Source organism: Coregonus clupeaformis, unplaced genomic scaffold (assembly GCF_020615455.1).
Source record: "Coregonus clupeaformis isolate EN_2021a unplaced genomic scaffold, ASM2061545v1 scaf1426, whole genome shotgun sequence".
NCBI lineage: Eukaryota > Metazoa > Chordata > Actinopteri > Salmoniformes > Salmonidae > Coregonus > Coregonus clupeaformis.
The window spans coordinates 57,905-79,125 of NW_025534880.1; the positions used below are offsets into that span (position 1 = coordinate 57,905).

Consider the following 21,221-nt stretch of genomic DNA (forward strand, 5'->3'; position numbering starts at 1 on the left):
CTTTCTGGAAGGTTTACTTCTGTTTTATTTTCAGCACGTCGTTTGGTTAAGTGACCCTTTCACAGAAGTGAAATACAGACTTGTATTTAGTATCTTTAGGAATAAAAAAACAGGTTCTCTAATTGTTTAAACATCATATTGATTACACCAGACTCTCTTATCACACTTTGTCTAACTCTTTCTTTAATCACCAACACATGCCAGGTTTGAATGTTTCAGTTGACCAAGATGTATGGTTTACGTCCTTTTACTACCTCTGATAAAACGTTCTCCTTAAAACGTACATACTATGAGAGCAAGAGGGCATAAACAGCTGTAAAAAAGACAGTAATCCCTCCTCTCCAAAGATATGGGTAAAGTAAAACATGTCCTTTTTAGGAGGTGGAATTAACAAGGATGCTGGTCTTTGAAATGCGAAAGGAAGTTGTGGCTATTAGATGTGTCAGGTCAAGGTCAGCTTCTGAGAAAAGTACATAAGAAGCTGTGCAGTGTCTCAAAGTTCACTGTGTTAGAGGTTTTTCCGTCCTTCTTATGTTCACCTTCTCAGAGTGCTGACTGAACACCGACCAGAGAAGAGGGAAGGCAGAGGAAAAGGTTAGTTCAAATCTTGTTCACTGTGTAGGCTATTCTAGTACAACTTATTTTTGAGGCTTTGATTTACGTGGAACCCTGTATTAGCGGCATATTCAACAGGGTTTAAGAAATATATTACCTTCAACAGTGTTATCTTGTGATAAAGCCATCAAAGTTTTGTGATTATTGGTGTCGTAAAAATGTTAGCCAACGGGTTAGCAATTAGCATGTTTGACATTTCAGTGGAAATACTATTATCAGCTTTTTGATAAGCGGTTTAGCAAAAACAATACGTCCCATATTATCGGCATACGGTCCCCAGTTATCGGCCACCTTACTATTTTGTTCAATTACAAGATATATCCGTTTAATTTTGTTGAAAAAAGAGACACCAACCTTATATCCGAAGTGTCACACCAGATACTGACTGGTTCTTTGATTCAGGCCCCTACTTTTTTTAAAGGTATCTGTGACCAACAGATGCATATATAAATTAGGGCCTAATGAATTTATTTCAATTGACTGATTTCCTTATATGAACTGTAACTCAGAAAAATCGTTGAAATTGTTGCATGTTGCATTTATATTTTTGTTCAGTGTAAATGTCAGTGAGTAGTGTAAGGTTACAAGCATACAACAATGCGATTATTGTGGATAGTCAGATTAATATATTTCGATTACAACGTTTACATGCTTTACAATAATAACTATTTTCCTATAATCCTGTTTACATGGATACATCTGAAATCAGGCTAACTGATGGCACTCAGATAAATGCAGAAAATCGCCAATCAAAATAAACGTTCTCTACCACAGAAAACATGTTATTTATGTGAAGCATATTTGATTTTGAATTCGGACATATACATTTTGTATGTGAAAACTACTTCAGTTGTTCCGAACTCACTGCACCTGCACTAAAGAGGGAGGCTCACTCGGCTGGTGCTAGCCCATGCGCAGATTAAATACACTGCTGGAACGCCGATTAATGTGTTTACATTAGTGGTGCGCGGTTGAGCTGTTTACTCACCTGCACCCCTGTCCGCAATTGCTAATAAGATATCCGTACCCGCCTGGCTATATGTGATAAAGTGACAATCTGAGGCCCTCAACCGACCCTAACCCGCTAAAATACAAAACGCCTGTAGGCTATAGTCAGAGATGGCGAAACGATTTTTGACAGTGGTGCAGGTCTTTTTTTGCCTAATTTTGATATGTTTCTATTTATAATTGCCGACTTTTTGGTAGGCTATTTGTTAGTCAGCTTGTCTATAATTACATGCATGCAGCTTCTCTTCTGTCATTATATGTTGCCCCAGAATAATGTCAAAAATCAATAGAATGAATGCTTCAATCTAGCTGACATAGGTAAAGCTCTCTATCGTCGCTGCTTCTTTCGCGGAGCAAATGACGTTTAAGGACCTGGGAGAAAATGCAGTAACTCCCCCAAAAAAAATGTCCAAATGACATCAGTTTGACCGGTTGTAAGGAAACAGAATGCTGTGAAAACCACCCTACATGGCTCTGATAAGATTTCGGCTTGGAGGCATATTATATGTGGTTGAAATACTATCAGCTTTTACGAAGCTGATAAAGGTAGCACCTCTACTGGCAGCCTGGTCTCACAGACTATAAGTAATATAGACACTGAAATTGTTATGTTTGGAATGTTTACATAAGACAGATGGTTGCTTAAGGCAAAAACGAAAGTTGTCTTGCAACCCAAAGGTTGCGAGTTCGAATTTTATCACGGTCAACTTTAGCATTTTAGCAAATTAGCATATTTTCAACTATCCTCCTTACTACTTTTTAGCAACTTTGCAGCTACTTAGTATGTTAGCTAACCCTAACCCTCTTAGCTAACCTTTCCGCTAACCTTAACCCTTCAACCTAACTCCTAAACTTAACCCCAACCCTAACCCCTAGCCGAGCTAATGTTACCCAGCTAGCTACTGTTCGCCACCTAGCCACCTAGCTAGAATTCGTAACATACGATACATTTGAGCAAATTCGTAACATATTGTACAATATTTCAAATTCTTAACATATTGTAGCCTTCCTTTTTTCAAATTCGTAACATATAATATTAATTGTAATTCGTAACATATCATATGCAATGGGTGATGGACATTCACAAATTAATACATACTAAATGGAGATTCTCGGATTTACAAACAGAATAATATGAAATGCTCTGAGACCAGGTTGACAGGCGGTATCTTACTGTGCATTCCCTTTCTCCCAACATGCGCATTTGCATTCTCTCAAGATGCTGAAATAAAGAAATCATACTTCTCCACTCCTGTTCCCATTTATTTTGGTGTATAATTTTACTGCAAGAAATGCTAAATTCTGCAGCTCATATTAAGGCTATGTGAGAGGTTATAGACCTACAGTCAGTGTCCAGATTTCAGTTTCCATTTAACCCATCTGAACAGTAGGCTACAGTTCCCTTGACATGCCATAGGCCTACCTGAAGTCCCTGGCTTTCGATTTGTATAGCGCCTCACAATAATTACACATATAATCCTCTTTAACCAGTTTCCCAAACATTACTTGTTTGGGGGCCCTGCCTTCTCTCTTTATTTTCAACTCTCCATTTCGCAGCTCTTATTGAATTCAACTCCGACATTGTTATTTTTGCCTTGGTGGATACTTTTTCTGCCCTTTCACAAACGTATTTGGGGATTGGGTTGTAGGCTACTTGGCGCGCGTAGTTAGACCTTAAAGTTTAGGCTTAAGCACTAATGCCAGAGAGACAAAAATAATTAAGAAGAAAAACCTAAATGCAACCTATAGATAGCCTAGATATAAATTGCACAACAATTATACATTTATGGATTTTTAAGATAGCCTATTGTTTTGTCTTTATTCAAAACCCGCCCGCCATCCACCCGCGCTTCAAACCACACAATATTTAAGTAACCTAAATCCAACCATGGGTTATGAGTCAACCCGCGCATCACTAGTTTACATGTCCTAATAATTCGAAAGAAATTACTCAGAAAACCAGGTGTTTTATGCTTACTTGATTTTGACCTTTACACTGATTAAGATAAACAGAGTAAGGTGTTTAGGCCTACATGACTATTGCATAATCTGCCTACTGCCATAATCAGTTTTGCATAATATCGAATAATTAAAATTTAAAATTTCCTTCCTTTCTTTCCTTCGCTCCCCTTGTTAATTCCCTTTGATTCCTTCCACTGTCATCCTATGCGGTTTATGTGCTAGGCCTATATAGCTTCTAGACTCGATTTTGAGATGTTATGAACAACTACAACAACATATTCCAATGTACTTTATAATATCTAATTAAGGAAATTACATTATTTTGTGCATTTTTATCGCAAAAAAAAAAAAAAAAGGTCCCTGTCTCACTATTCAAACACCATTCAGGGGAAGTGGGACAGTAATATAACTCTAATGTTCATAATATATATAAGCTGTTTACATGAATGGTTATTATATTTCAAAGCACTATCAATAACTATTCATTTTAACACCAAAAGCTATATTGTTAAATTATAACTGACAGAATGGCTGCCTTATCATTCTAGCGCAAGGTATCATAGTATGGCGTTTTTAAAAATGATTTTCAACGGGTCTCCCGATCTAAGAAACCTGACCACATACACTAAAGTGATGTCACACTAACCAAAACCATTTGTTCATGCACAGAACACATGCAGCAACAACCCAATAACATTTGTCATGTTTGTTAAAATGCTAACAATTATTAACAATATTAAATGTCATGCTATTAGATATACTGTATATCAATATTATACATCATACTTCTCTAAAAACAGAATTGACACGAAAACATTTATTGCTACTTTATGCTTGACCTGCATGTTTATGCCCCAGAAATTATGCTTCTGGAGACTGCGGTGAGCTACACAACTTTAGATAGTTAATGTTTCCTATAAGATAATTGTTGTACTTTGCAAGTTCAAAATTATCCCATCGATAAACACTGTAAATTAAGAACTTTAATAAATACACTTTTATTAATAAGAAATTAAGAATGAATAAACAAATAATAAGTAGGAATAGTAATACGTTTACAGAATATGTACATATTTGTAAGGATGACATATTATAAGCATTTAGTGTATGTTAAAGTGTAGTTTAAAGTGTTACCTCATATTCTACGCTAGTATGATAACTTGAGAAAAGGTCCAGTAGATAAATTAACACATTACATTTAAAATTATACGGCGTAAGACTGGTGTAAGGCTGTTTTTCCCCAACAGATTCTGAATAATGGGGGCCTCGGTGTCTGTACGGAACCAAACACCTTACACTTGGCACTACGAACTTGTCGGCGACGTAAGTATCTGAGTCAATGTAAAATCATGATAGTTATAAACGTAGTGTAATGTTGTGACACTTCTGCTGCTAACAGGGACACTTTCTTACAGAGAACAAAATCAACAGAATTTAAATATGCCAAGGTAATTGATAGGGGGGGGTTGGTAGGTTGCAGATGGTAATAATGTAATTTTGCTGAGTGTAAGGTGCTCTGTGAAATACCTGATCATGATATTTATAAACCTAGATTATTGGCTCTTCCCAATGCTGGCATGCCACTAAGGAAGGCAAACATTATGAAGAGCTGAACTAATAATGGCAGTGTTGATAGAGTTGAATTCTGTTGATGTTGGTAAATGAATAATTACATTTTACTGAGTGTAGCCTACCTTTAAGTACTGTGGACTACGTGAAAGGGGCTGTTGGTAGTAAATAATAAATAATATGCCATTTAGCAGACGCTTTTATCCAAAGCGACTTACAGTCATGCGTGCATACATTTTATTTTTTGTGTATGGGTGGTCCCGGGGATCGAACCCACTACCTTGGCGTTACAAGCGCCGTGCTTATTTTGTAGTAAAAGTGCTTAACGATATTGTCCCTGTGACAAAATTAAAACAAGTGTAATATTGAGCAATAAATTGGATCGCTGAAGATTCATCTTCACACATTTCGAGATTGAAAACTAGATCTGGTATTATTTTTCTGTTTTCCAGGGAGGTGGCAGTGGCACGTTGCATGGCTGGGGTAGTGTAAAAAAAGACCTCAAATCTAAGTGGATCCATTGCTACCTAAAGTTAAGATATGACAATCACAGTTATAACTCCTTCTCATATGAATTCAACAGTCACAAGCAGAACGGGAGTCAAACATTCACTATTATAGAAACCAGTGGCCGTTCACTTATTCAACTACTGTGCGATGCAGAGTCTAATAGTCCAACATGTCCAAACTATGGTAAGTCCATCAAATTCGTACAAATCTGCTGAGCTACATTATCTTGTTCAAAATGTTCAGTTTGGAAATAAACCATATATCCTAAATACATCATTTATCAGCAACTAGTATTTGCAACTGAGCCAATTAATGTAAAGGTTTTTCCTTACAGTATATAAATAATATAGTATTGGTTCATATGTTCATGAAATAGCAGTATTGGCTCAGGGCTGCTATTTTTCTTATTGACTAGTATTTTGTTGGAACAACATTGGCTGTTGGCTACTACGTCTGAAATGGCACCTTATTTGTAAACATGGGCTCTGGCCAAAAGTTGTGCACTACATAGGGAATATTGTGTGATTTGTATTCATCCATCAGGGAAGCAAGAGGAAGACCGTATCCGTCAGCAGCAGGAGGAGGTGGAGCGGCGAAGACAGGAGGAGCAACGAAGACGACAGCAGGAGGAGAGGAGGCGCCAGGAGCAACTGGAGAGGGAGAGGAGAATCCAGCAAGAAATCGAAAGGGAGTGCGAGCTTTCGTGTAAGAAGGTTTCAAAGGGACGAGAACAGCTGAGACAGAAGCTGAGTCTTAAAGGACAACAGCGCCATCACCAGCGTACACAAGAACTACACCAGATGATAGAAGATGATGCTGCTGCAATCGAAAGGGATGAGGTATGAGATATTTCAAAGGGTTGTAGAATTGGTTTTATTTTGCATTTGTGTTTAGCATTAATGTTGCGTTAACTTAATGATAAACATATTATTATACACTGCTCAAAAAAAATAAAGGGAACACTTAAACAACACAATGTAACTCCAAGTCAATCACACTTCTGTGAAATCAAACTGTCCACTTAGGAAGCAACACTGATTCACAATACATTTCACATGCTGTTGTGCAAATGGAATAGACAACAGGTGGAAATTATAGGCAATTAGCAAGACACCCCCAATAAAGGACTGGTTTTGCAGGTGGTGACCACAGACCACTTCTCAGTTCCTATGCTTCCTGGCTGATGTTTTGGTCACTTTTGAATGCTGGCGGTGCTTTCACTCTAGTGGTAGCATGAGACGGAGTCTACAACCCACACAAGTGGCTCAGGTAGTGCAGCTCATCCAGGATGGCACATCAATGCGAGCTGTGGCAAGAAGGTTTGCTGTGTCTGTCAGCGTAGTGTCCAGAGCATGGAGGCGCTACCAGGAGACAGGCCAGTACATCAGGAGACGTGGAGGAGGCCGTAGGAGGGCAACAACCCAGCAGCAGGACTGCTACCTCCGCCTTTGTGCAAGGAGGAGCAATGCCAGAGCCCTGCAAAATGACCTCCAGCAGGCCACAAATGTGCATGTGTCTGCTCAAACGGTCAAAAACAGACTCCATGAGGGTGGTATGAGGGCCCGACGTCCACAGGTGGGGGTTATGCTTACAGCCCAACACCGTGCAGGATGTTTGGCATTTGCCAGAGAACACCAAGATTGGCAATTTCGCCACTGGCACCCTGTGCTTTTCACAGATGAAAGCAGGTTCACACTGAGCACATGTGACAGACGTGACAGAGTCTGGAGACGCCGTGGAGAACGTTCTGCTGCCTGCAACATCCTCCAGCATGACCGGTTTGGCGGTGGGTCAGTCATGGTGTGGGGTGGCATTTCTTTGGGGGGCCGCACAGCCCTCCATGTGCTCGCCAGAGGTAGCCTGACTGCCATTAGGTACCGAGATGAGATCCTCAGACCCCTTGTGAGACCATATGCTGGTGCGGTTGGCCCTGGGTTCCTCCTAATGCAAGACAATGCTAGACCTCATGTGGCTGGAGTGTGTCAGCAGTTCCTGCAAGAAGAAGGCATTGATGCTATGGACTGGCCCGCCCGTTCCCCAGACCTGAATCCAATTGAGCACATCTGGGACATCATGTCTCGCTCCATCCACCAACGCCACGTTGCACCACAGATTGTCCAGGAGTTGGCGGATGCTTTAGTCCAGGTCTGGGAGGAGATCCCTCAGGAGACCATCCGCCACCTCATCAGGAGCATGCCCAGGCGTTGTAGGGAGGTCATACAGGCACGTGGAGGCCACACACACTACTGAGACTCATTTTGACTTGTTTTAAGGACATTACATCAAAGTTGGATCAGCCTGTAGTGTGGTTTTCAACTTTAATTTGAGGGTGACTCCAAATCCAGACCTCCATGGGTTGATACATTTGATTTCCATTGATACTTTTTGTGTGATTTTGTTGTCAGCACATTCAACTATGTAAAGAAAAAAGTATTTAATAAGATGATTTCATTCATTCATTCAGATCGAGGATGTGTTATTTTAGTGTTCCCTTAATTTTTTTGAGCAGTGTATTTTTCTGAAAATATAGTTTCTTCATATTTACATACAGTTGCCAATTTACATGGCACCACCACTAATAGAAAACGTTTTTCTAGTATTACAAATAATTTTTTTATTGCATCTGTACTAAAACATTCATTTTCTTTACACTTTTTTGTGTTGGAACCATTTTATTCTAGCCAGGGGCCTTGAAAAATAAGTTTGAAGAGCTTCTGAAGAAATACAAGATCACTGAAGACAAAAGCATGCAAGAGGACAAACTTGAAAACCGAATGAAAAATCTTCAGAATGAGCTAAGCCTTCAATACTTTGGAGAGCCTCAACTGTCCATCTGGTGTCAGTTGACCATAGATCGTGCTATCAGCCAAGGAGAGCAATCACTCACCGAGAGGTTTAGCATCCTCACGGCTGTGGCAGAGCTAACGTTGACCAACGACTCGGACACAGACAGTAGAGAGGTCCAACTACCTGACTGGGACCAGAAGTATGACTTTCTCATCCGTCTTCTTGAACAGCTGTACAGCACCAATCCCACAGTGGTTCAGCAACTTGTTCTGAGCATTCTTGACATGTTCACAGAGGTGTCAGAGAAAAACAAGGGGCTCCTTAGTCAAATTCTCTTCAACATGATCTGGACACCTTCAGAAATTCTGCTCTTTTTGCGAGGTGTTTCAGGCATAAACCAAGAGTTAGCAACCTCAATCCTTCATACAGTGCGGACGAACAAGCTGGATCTTCTCTCTACTCTCTCTGCCCTGAAAGAAAAAGAGCCTGTCAACTCTCTACAATGGTATGCTGAGGCAGAAGGGGACAAGGATGCCAACACCATTGTGAATGAAATGCGAAATGAAAAGTACCCAGAGAAAATACTGTCCATAATGGAGGAAATTCTAGGATATATGACAGAGGAGCTTCCAAAACATGCAAAGGAGGACTTGGATCAGGTAAAGATAGAGGAAGCAAAGCAGATGATCAAGTCTCTGGATTTTACTAACCCTGACCTTGCTGTTCTCAAGGAGGTCCTAATAAGGATGTCTATTGCTGTGCAAGACTGCTCAACCATTTACACTCAAAACGGTAAGAACATAGAAGGCTACTTTCCTTGCATCACTCCGCAGGCGTCACTGCTCACTGCTGAGAAAATAGAAGGCTACTTTCCCCGACTCACTCAGTTGGCATCACTGCTCATGCTCCTTCTACCAAAGTTAACAGGGAAAAAAGGTATCCTTCTGGAAATCGGCACAGGTGAAGGAAAATCTTGCATCTTGGCTATGTTTGCCACCATCCAGGCCATCCGCGGCACTAAGGTTGACATTGTGACCAGTTCTCCAGTCCTTGCTCGCCGAGACCAAGAGGAGTGGAAGAAACTGTATGACATGTTTGGTGTCACATCCTCTGTTGTGCCACCACCACAGATACAGGGAAGCTCCCCTGAAAGCAGGGATAGTAGGCTACAGGAGGCTTACAGGAAACAATTAGTTTACGGAACCGTTGGCAGCTTTGCAGCAGACGCATTGAGGCAGGAATTCGAGAAGGACACCACACGTGGGGAGAGGAGGTTCGACATGGTGATTGTGGATGAAGTGGACTACATGACTTTGGACAATGGAGTTCAGGTGACGTTTCTATCCCACGAGGCAAGTGGCCTGAGGCACCTCAACCAAGTCCTTGCTAGCATATGGGCCAAGGTATCTATGTATCAGCCAATTGAGATGGAAGATACTGGAGAGATTGAGTGGGCAACTGGAATCCAACATTTTCACAAGGCTGCAAAGTTAGCTGTTATCGGTCCAGAGACATCTCAAGAATTCTCTGAATTTCACATTTTGGAAGCTGGAGTGGAGTTGGGTATCTATTCAGATGAAGATTTTGACATGTTCATGCAAGCTCTAGAGAACGCAGAGAAACACGATACAACTGAGAACAGGAAAACTGTTGATACATTCATGGCCAAAGTTGGAATTACTCAACAGTGTGATCTGCTCACCATCATGGAGAAAGCACTGGAGAATAATGTGGCCATTGACTGTTACTCTGTGACAAACAATAAAGCCGTGCTGGTTGAGGAGAAAAAGTTGCACAACAACCCTGATATCCTGGAAATCAAAATGCTTCTCCTCGAGAATGGACGAGCCAGTGAGATCATACCAGAAGACAAACTCATTAAGGCAACTGTCTCTGAGCTGAAGTCTAAAATCAAATATTCTGGCAACTCTCAGTCAAACTCAGAGTTTCTTGTGATCCCCTCTTTCCTTGAGAAATACCTTGAGAATCGGTTACCAGTCTTTGTGGAAAACGCCCTGAAAGCCATCATGATGACACAAGGCAGAGAGTACATGATTGATCAGACATTGGAAGCTGTCGGAGACGAGCATCTCTACCATGCCATCATCCCAGTGGACTTCCAGGCCAGTGGAGTGTTGGAGAAGAACAAACGCTGGGGGGACGGCCTGCAGCAGTTTCTGGAGATGAAACACCAGCTGGCAACCACTCCTTTGTCCAATGTGACAAATTACCTGTCAAACTTCCATTACTTTCAAAAGTACCTCAAAGGGAATGGGATATTTGGTGTGTCTGGGACATTAGGGGGCGATGCCGACAAAGATTTCCTTGCAAGGCATTACGAAACAGACAGCTACACAATACCAGCTCACCGCCATAAGAAGGTTGTTGAGCTTCCAGCAATTCAGGTCAGTGGGCAAGCCCAGTGGATGGAGATCCTCTGTAAGACAGCAATGAGAGTGGCAGACAGTGGTCAGGTTGTCTTGGTCGTATGTGAGGATGTCAAGACCGCAAACAAGCTTCTGAAGAAAATAGGGGGCGAGAATCCACATCCCCCCATCACATTATACACAATCAGTGAGAAACACAACATTGAGAGTACCAAATTCAGAGGGGGACATATAATCATAGCCACAAATCTAGGAGGTCGTGGAACAGATATCAAGGTTGATCAGGATGTCAACATATGTGGTGGCCTCTTCGTCCTCCTGACACATTACCCTGGCAGTCGCAGAGTGGAGAAACAGGTGTTCGGAAGAACTGGTCGGAAGGGAAACCCGGGCGTGGTCCAGATGATCCTCCGTGGGGATAACCTTGCCCCAGCATACCAGGGCCAGCCTGTGGAGATCATGAGACAACTGAGAGAGGAGTACGAAGTCCAACGCATCAAAGATATGGAGACAGATGAGCTTCTCGAAATAAAAATAAAAGAGGACCTGTTTGGCACGTTTTGCGAATTTCTTGACAAGTTTGACGGCAACTTCACAAAACAGGAGAGAGATGACCTGTCGGGAATGGGGCCGAAAGATGTCCCTGAGTGTTTTAAAGATAAAGGCCCTAAATTTGATTACCAGCCGGCACTCAATGCTTTGAAAGAAACATGGGCATTGTGGCTTACCCTTCACGAGGAGCACATCCGTCGGCACGAAGATATCAGTGTTCTTAAAGCAGACCTTCTTGAGCATATCACAAATAGGGGCAACATGCTGCTGAATGGAAAAAGTCAAAACTTCTATGACCACATAAAGCAGGCTACCGGCAGAACTGACTTGCACCTCCGCAACAAAACTAAGTGTGACTATGAAGCAAAGTCCTACTGGAAAGATGTTGAAGAGTGTGACCCTTTTTACAGTGCCGTGGCACTGTACAACCAAGCCTTCATCACCATCAACATGGGCAAAGATGGCTACAAAACAGAGGCAAGGGAATTACTGGAAAGGGCAAAGACATCTGTGGATGTTTACTTGTCAGAAACAACAAATACCATGGTTTTTTTACAGACTGCCACAAGAGGCAACTTTGAACCACATCATGAAGGAGAACGCAACTTTCTAAAGCAAATAGATTCCAGAATGAGCATTCACAAAGCTTGGATACTTAACATTGACCTTGCGGTAAATAAACTTAAAGAGCTTGAGGGTGAAGGCACGGCCATAACAGAGGTATCCTCAGTGTACAGCCTCTCAGAAAATCAAGACTACATCACAGCAAATGAACTCACGGCCTTGTATGACAATGGCCTGTGCATTGTGTTTGAGGTGAAAAAGAAGCCAGAGTTCAGCTTTGACGCTTTGATCTGTTTCTTCATCGGTATGTGTCAGGTCATCCTTGGAGTTCTGGTTTGTGCCCTGTCGTTTGGCGCTGCAACCCAGATTGGCTTCAGTCTCATCTCTGAAGGAGTCTCCGACATGATTGAAGGGATAAATGGCATGATATCGGGCACGTTCGATTGGGCGCAATGGGCCATCTCCAAAAGCATCAGCATTGGGATGTCTCTGCTCTCCGCAGGGTTCAGCGCCATTAAAGCATATAAAGTCCTCAATGGTCCTAAGAAACTCTCATCTGTCGCAAAGGATATCATTGGCACAGGAAAATATGTTTTCAAGTCCGCACAGGGAGCAGCAAAATCTATCTCCAAAGAAACAATTAAGACTGCAACAAAGAAACTGGCATCCCCTACAAACATAAAGGTGGCTCTAAAACACGCAACCAAGTATGCATTTCAGGAGGTAGGGAAGCAGAGTTTAATCGCAGGAATTAACTACGGCATTGATGCTGGAATTGGGGCCATCTTTAAAATGATTTTAGATAAAGCTTTCAAAGACATAGTCACTTCAACAGTCAAACAGAATGCTGAACTAGGTCTTAGTCTCACTAAGTACATTGGCTCTGTAGTACCTAAAGGAGCTTTGCAGAACCACAGCAATGATAAAATTGACTCAAAGCTTGAAAAACAAATGAAAGATTTAGTTCAAGTTATGACAAAAGATCTTATTCCTGGCCTCATGACTGATGCCACCACATCCCAAGTCAGTGATGTTATCAGCAGACTCTCTGAGGTGTGCAATAATGCAACTGACCTTGTGGAAAAAAGTGGGACACATTGCATTGCAAAAGGAGTCAAAATAAGTGTAGAAATAGCTAAACACACCACAACCTTGGTCCAAATGATTCAATCCATTCCTACAGAACATGTTATCAATGACATATTTGTCCTCGAATTAAAAAAAGAAATTGAAGAGCAGCAAAGAAATCTGGAGCAGTATGACCAAGATGGCAGACATGACTTACCAGATGTGATTCGCCTGAAGGATGAGTTCCTAAGCTCCATTTCGGAAAGTGTCTCCCAAGCATTCATAGATGCTTGTGCTGGTCATATGTCCGACTTTGTGACGCGACCATTCAAGAAGAAGGTCAATGCAGTCACTGGAAAAGTTGTTGACAAAGTACTTGGCAGACACAAAACTGAGGGCTTTTTCCTGGACTTGCAGCATAAACATGATATGAAGTCAGCCAGTCAGAAGACTGGGAAAGCTCTGTCAGAGACTGAAACAAAAGAACTCATGGACTATGCAGAGAAGATTGGTGATGTTAATAGACCAGCCTCGGCCCTGGACATTTATGTCCTCACAAACAGTGACCTGCTCCATGGTAAAGGCATCCAGTTCAAAGTGGTGGATCAACATGGGAAAACACTCTCAGAGGAGTCCTACCCGGGAACGAACAGCTCAGCCGGCCAAATCACTCTACAGCTGACCAAAGAGCCTGAGGAAACACACAGGTATTTGTCCTAAACTGTTTGGTAGACCTTCATCAACAATACTGCAAATCTCCCCAAATTAGGATCTCTCCAATTAGAACTACATTAATGAGAACCAATGGTGCTCTTTATTTCTGCTCTTTCAGTGAGAAAGGAATCCTCTCTAAAGCAAAAGACAGAATCCAAGGAGTAGAAAGTCCATACAGTGGTCACTTTGACATCATCCAAGATGGAAAAGTAATCCCTGTGCGCTCAGAGAACCAGAACTGCCTGTACCATGCCCTAGTACAGGCAACATCTAACAGGTCAGAGGATGAGATCAAGAGTCAAGCTGTGAATCTACGAAACAATGTTAAAGACCAGGTACTGTAGGCCTACGCATGTCTACGTATAGTTTAAATCATTCTTAAACTAAATAACTTTCTGAAATATGTAATTTTAATCAAATCCAATGAAGGAACTCTAGGAAATTAAGATGATTGGTAGATACCAACTGTCCCTAAATAAAATAAATGAATATAACAGATTGCACCTTTAACCTTGGTTGTGGAGTAATTGGAGTTATTGATACCTGTTATGTCTTCCCATAGATCAAAGGGAACCTTCATGCTCATAGTGAAATGGTAAAAACACAGAAGGCCTATGATGCATTCAAGAAAAATCATGGAAAATATGCTATAGTTGGAGGGGTAGGGCCGACAGCACAGACGAGTGATGATGAGGAATATGGTCACGATATCAGTCCCATGAAGTATATTCCTTATAGTTCCTCAGGGATAAATGAGGAGGACATAGCCTATGCGTACCAACTTGGATCAGTTGGTCCTTACAAAAGGTAATTTTGCATAATATTTGTTTTATTTTTATATGGGCATTGTTAAAATCTACCAATGTAATTATAATGACCCTGCATTGTTTTTACATTTGAATATATTATTAAGACCAGAAATGTATATAATAATTCATAAAGCATTGACATACAAATTGTATAAATAGATGTGTTTACTTGAATTGTACTTTCATAGTACAACCTTTTCTCTTCTATCCCCTCATCAGAGTCAAAAACACCAGACTTATCTCTGAATACATGGGGGAAAGAGGCGTTGTGGAGGCAGACCATATCCCACCAAAGAGTTCCCTGAAGCTGGCCAGAGACCAACAATCTCAGATGAAAGATCTTCAACAGAAGAATCCAAAGCTTTACGATATGATAAACAGAATTGGATCAGATTCAAATGGAGAGAACCTGCCCACAATGCGGGTTCTCAAACAGCATCACAGGAATGCTCTAACCACTGGAGCCAGTAAGGCATCTGTCATCTGCAGGTGAATTATCTATTATTATACAGTGCATTCGGAAAGTAGTCAGACCCTTTGACTTTTTCCACATTTTGTTACGTTACAGCCTTGTTCTAAAATTGATTAAATAATTGTTTTCCCCTCATCAATCTACACACAATACCCGATAATGACAAAGTGAAAACAGGTTTTTAGAAATGTTTGCAAATGTATACAAAAAAAAAAAACGGAAATACCCTATTTACATAAGTATTCAGACCCTTTGCTATGAGACTCGAAATTGAGCTCAGGTGCATCCTGTTTCCATTGATCATCCTTGAGATGTTTCTACAACTTGATTGGAGTCCACTTGTGGTAAATTCAATCGATTGGACCTGATTTGGAAAGGCACACACCTGTCAATATAAGGTCCCACAGTTGACAGTGCATGTCAGAGCAAAACCCAAGTCATGAGGTCGAAGGAATTGTCTTTAGAGTTCCGAGACTGGATTGTGTGGAGGTAGAGATCTGGGGAAGGGTACCAAAAAATGTCTGCAGCATTGAAGGTCCCCAAGAACACAGTGGCCTCCATCATTTTAAATGAAAGAAGTTTAGAACCACCAAGACTCTTCCTAGAGCTGGCCATCCGGCCAAACTGAGCAATCGGGGGAGAAGGGCCTTGGTCAGGGAGGTGACCAAGAACCTGATGGTCACTCTGAAAGAGCTCCAGAGTTCCTCTGTGGAGATGGGAGAACCTTCCAGAAGGACAACCATCTCTGCAGCACTCCACCAATCAGGCCTTTATGGTAGAGTGGCCAGACGGAAGCCACACCCCAGTAAAAGGCACATGACAGCCCACTTGGAGTTTGCCAAAAGGCACCTAAAGGACTCTCAGACCATGAGAAACAAGATTATCTGGTCTGATGAAACCAAGATTGAACTCTTTGGCCTGAATGTCAAGCGACACGTCTGGAGGAAACCTGGCACCTTCTCTATGGTGAAGCATGGTGGTGGCAGCATCATGCTGTGGGGATGTTTTTTAGGGGTAGGGACTGGGAGACTAGTCAGGATCGAGGGAAAGATTAACGGAGCAAAGTACAGAGAGATCCTTGATGAAAACCTGCTCCAGACCGCTCAGGACCTCAGACTGGGGCGAAGGTTCACCTTCCAACAGGACAACGGCCCTAAGCACACAGCCAAGACAATGCAGGAGTGGCTTCAGGACAAGTCTCTGAATGTCTGGCCGAACCCCATCGAACATCTCTGGAGAGACCTGAAAATAGCTATGCAGCGACGCTCCCCATCCAACCTGACAGAGCTTGAGAGAATCTGGAGAGAAGAATGGGAGAAACTCGCCAAATACAGGTGCGCCAAGCTTGTAGCGTCATACCCAAGAAGACTTGAGGCTGTAATCACTGCCAAAGGTGCTTCAACAAAGTACTGAGTAAAGGGTCTGAATACTTATGTAAATGTGATAGTTAAATTTTTTATTTTTAATAAATTTGCTACAATTTCTAAAAAACTGTTTTTGCTTTGTCATTATGGAGTATTGTGTGTAGATTGATGAGGGGAAAACACTATTTAATCCATTTTAGAATAAGGCTGTAACGTAACAAAATGTGGAAAAAGTCAAGGGGTCTGAATACTTTCCGAATGCACTGTAGGTGCAATCCATCCCTTTCTTTCCGCCTGTGATACACAATCGAGGCTGAAATAAAAACACAGAAACAAACCTACTTTGATTTAATTCAAGCAGGGTTCCTGCCTGGTCCTCTTCTTTGAGTTTTCACTTGTAAAAAATACCTTTAATTTTGCTACAATTTGAAAAGTTCCATTCTTGTGGTGTATTAGGAATTGAATACTTACCATCTATGCTGCTTCCCTATTCGGAATGTTCTCAATCTCTTAACAACACTGTACATGCCCTTCCAACTCATAGGAAGCTGCAGGCGGATACACTTGTAAGCGGAGATGTGGAGAAATCACTGAAGTTCTCTTTCATCATGGCTCATCCGATTGCTTCTGACCAGCTCAGAGCAGGTGATTATTGTCCTGTCTGTCCTTATATAGGAAATTCTTGACTAGATTTTTCTCATTTCAGTTTGAATATTAACCCTTAATTTGTTTATGTTTTTATTCTAGGAAACACCAATCAACTTACCCCGGGATCCATTATTATGTCTCATGAAGGAACAGTGTTATACTACAAAGCTGGCTTCAATCAGATGCTGAATCACTACTGTAAAGAGGGGATCATCGACCAGAATCAGCGGAAGAGGCTGAAGTCCTGGGTGGCCGACGAAAAGTACCTGGACCAGAACACCCCAGAGTATAACGACATCCGTACAGCCATCCAATAACAAAACCTCCCCTGGGGAAATGTTGGTAAAGGGCTAAAATCATACTTTTATATTCAGCATATGAATATCATGAATTCAGTATAATCATACTGTGAATCATTTATTGTTGAACCTTAGGTGAGTGACAATTCAACATTTTTACTTTGTTGTTTTTGCTTAAAATTGATTATTCATTAGGTAGCCTATGGCTTTTTAAAATAGATACAGTAACTTATGTGCAAGTTGCATGAGATATAAGCTTGCTAAAAGAACAGTAGGTTCTTTACAGTAAGTTGTAAATTGACTTTTCATTTTGTTTCATTCAGTACTGTATACTATACTGGGTGTCAAATTTCATTTCTCAATGTCATAATATTTACTGATGTCATAATATTTCACGTTTTTAGTGTCTTAGTATTGAAATATATAACCTACTCTCAATTTTTGTGTAATGATCATGGTAACCTTTTATTCTTATAATCAGTGCTTTCACAATCAAATCATGGTCTCATTGGCAGTGTTTATCATGTTCTTGATTTCTTTACTATTGGATTATGGATGATTTTATATTTACTCAATCCAAATGTTAATACATTTGTGCATTCTCAAAAATATTATCTGCATTTGAAACTATTGACAATAAACTCATTTTAATTTGCAAGACTATTAGCAATGGGCGCGTTCGAGCGGATACATTTTGTCTTTCAAAGTATGTTGCATTATGGGGATAAAAATTGTTCAACTTGCGCCAACATATCGATTGCATGAACTTTACAAAAACCATGTGATCAAAGGTCATGCCATTTTTGATGAAGTCACCTTCAAGTTGCTACAGCTGCTTCTCACCAACTGCACCATGCAGCCATCGCCTGGCTAGTGGGAGGCACTAGTTGTCAACCAATCATTAGGGTGATTTTGCTTGACCCACTCGAACGTAACCAAAGATGTGACTGAAACAGGAACCAACTTTACCACGATTCTAAAGCTACAGGGGATATGAAAGTGATATGAGACCTCTCTCTAACCAATTAATTGTGTGATTTGGGGGTATAGAAGTTTATTTATACATTATAAAGACAAACTTTTATAAACAATAGCTGCTATGTTGACACTGCTATGTTGATCTGAGCCTTGCTGTTGGAAAACCACTAGTGTCCGACTTTAGTCTGTCACAGATGCACTACTACTACAGTCAGCTTCGTTAGACTAAAGGCGTCCACATGCTTCCCAGACTAAACAGTTCGGAAGAGTTTGTGCATATATTATGATGAGATTTTGTGACGTTTTTGTTTGTTTTGGACTGGTAGGGTTTTTTTCGGCTGTTCAAGGAACACAAAACATTTTCTTGAGGCAAGCCTAAGTCGATTACTGAAGTCTACACCCCTTCGTCGGTGATTGGTCAACAGTAGGGATTCTTCAGAAAAGTATTTGTTGTAATTTCTTTGAGAAATACTGCACCAAACGTCTTAGTTAGATGTAAAATTGAAATCTCCTTGGCAAAAACGTCAAACTTAATGACAGATTTCTTGAGTTATCTTAGATTAATTCTGACTATATTGAGGAAGTGTAATGTGGCTAAGGCGTCTCAAAATGGACAAACAGAACTATTGCCGTACTATTGACGTTTTTTTCTTGTTTTTCAAGCGAAGGTCTTTTAAGGGAGGTACGAACACACCCAATTGATGAATCCCATTTGTGAATCCCAAACCAGCCCCCCGCCCCTACCAACCTGCTAGGAGGGCCCTCTGTTGTCACGTGTTACTGACGAAACTCGAGTGTAACTTCAATAGTGGTGAAGGGATCAAATAAACCCATCAACTTCGGGACACACTCGTGACTTGAATGATGCAGTTCATGTTCCAGTTCCACATACAAATGAGAAAATTCCCCCTGTCATTCTACAAGATATAAACCTCAGTAACAGTTAAACATTTCATTTGGGAGGTATTCAGAATCAGACACAAACAAATACAGGTGGCTCATAATTAGCATGCCTCTCCATTATTTTGTGTGAAATTTCTTAAACTCAAAACTAACTACCACATTTCTCTAAAGCCGGCAGCGTTGCGGACAGTGGCTATCTGAGGCTCAAATTAGCCCCTACACACATCATTTTCACTCCCTCAGCTACCGGACACTTGTGCATATGGCAGAGGCGCGCATGAATGTGCAAATGAAGGGCAGGGGGGATGGGGGTGATTTGGGATTGAACCCATGACTGTTTACTTGGCCTGACACGTTTTGTGATTGTTGGAAATATGGAGGATAGCCTAAAGTAATACAAAACATGACGTGATGGATAAAATGACAGGCTATTGCTGTTCGGCAGACTGAGATTTAGAAATATCTTACTTAAAAGAAATGTTTTGTGTCACCATTTATATATATAGTTGTTTAATTAATGCGGGTTATGTGTAGGCTACATACTTGCAATCAGCATCCAGGGCCGGCATTATGGGTGGGCCTTAGGGGGCCTGGCTCACCCTACCGTACCTCCTGGCCCCTCCAAATAAAATACATGGTTGAAGGAAACTGTATGATATTTAGGCCATGTGAAGGAACATTTTATGTTTGTGCTTTTCTAATAACCAATTCGACTGGGTTCATGCAAGTGACTGATTGATCGTGCCTGGGAGGAATCCTCACTATCAATATAAGCAATTCGGCAGTACGCCCAGGACATTGCTTTGAGGACCGAAAGGGGTCTCAGTTTCAAGGTCTCAGCTTGAAAAGAAGATGCCTCGTGAGGTATTGGTCGGTCACATGCATGAACCAAACGTTAATGATGAATTAATGATGTAAATAATTAAAAATATAACTTGTCTGTGTAAGCAGTATATAAAAGAACTAACGGGACTGCCCCAGTAGAGCTCCCGACCGACGTATACTATGGTGCATTAAGTTTGTTGGAACCTCTCCAGCTTGCTGATAATAAAAAATGATTCATTTAATATTGACCTCAGGAGTCCCTGGTGGTAATTTCCACGACAGCCATTTAAAGTTTAAATTACCTAAAAATATTTTTGTATTGTTAAATTAAATTAAATTAAATAAGGCTCAAGTAATTATGACTGACACGGTTTTAGACCTATCACATGCATCATGATGTCACGTCTCTTTTTATCGCCATTTCAAATTAGTAGTGGGTAGAGCGTTTGTTAAACACAACAGTGTGCCTCAGTGATCAGTAGACCTTCAAATGGATATTAGAAATTGGTTTTAAAAGAATGCATCATCTGCTGCAACAAGTGCTGCTGAAACTCCACTCGTTGAAACCACTGCTACAGTTGCTGGCGATCATTGCAATGTGGCTAGCCCACAGAGTTCGGCTAGCCTAGTCTCTGTCAACGGTGAAGATAGCAGAGTCCCCCTCCCAGTCACACCACCAGCCTCCTTGCCGCCACCCAGCTCAGCAGCAGCTTCTAGCCATGCTAAAGCACACGGGCCAGAACCACCCACATCCAGAGGAGCAGCCTCAGATGACGTTGGGGTTGAGATGCCCAGTCAGGTGATATTAGATACGTTTCCAGTAAGATTGTATTCAGGGAAGAAGTGGCCATTTGCTAATACATGGTACCATAATGGAGATTGGCAAGAGTATTCAGTACAAGGTGACGTTGTATTTTGTTTCCCCTGCCGTCTGCATCATCAGATTCAACCTTTACCATTAAAGGGTTCTGTGATTGGAAGCATGCATTAAAGACAGATAAAGGACTGAACAAACATGCCACCTCGAAAGAACACTTAACATGTGAGGCTATGTGGAGGGAGAGAGAAATGCCTAATGCAGAAAATATCCACACTGGTTAACATGGATCAGCTTGTTCGTCATCGATATTACCTGGGCTCTTTTGTTGACATTATTGCATTTTTTTCTGTTAATCAACTCCCTCTAA

At 41.2% G+C, this 21,221-nt stretch overlaps 1 protein-coding gene across 1 annotated transcript; it reads left to right on the plus strand.

The window, feature by feature from the left end:
- Positions 1-495: 495 nt before the first annotated feature.
- LOC121583538 lies at positions 496-17,994 on the plus strand. The gene is made up of 10 exons (XM_045218189.1): positions 496-594; positions 4,833-4,908; positions 5,607-5,847; positions 6,208-6,503; positions 8,346-13,729; positions 13,855-14,071; positions 14,299-14,543; positions 14,765-15,034; positions 16,926-17,026; positions 17,129-17,994. The coding sequence occupies exons 2-10, from the start codon at positions 4,843-4,845 to the stop codon at positions 17,344-17,346; spliced, it is 7,038 nt and encodes a 2,345-aa protein (XP_045074124.1). The 5' UTR covers positions 496-594; positions 4,833-4,842; the 3' UTR covers positions 17,347-17,994.
- Positions 17,995-21,221: the final 3,227 nt, after the last annotated feature.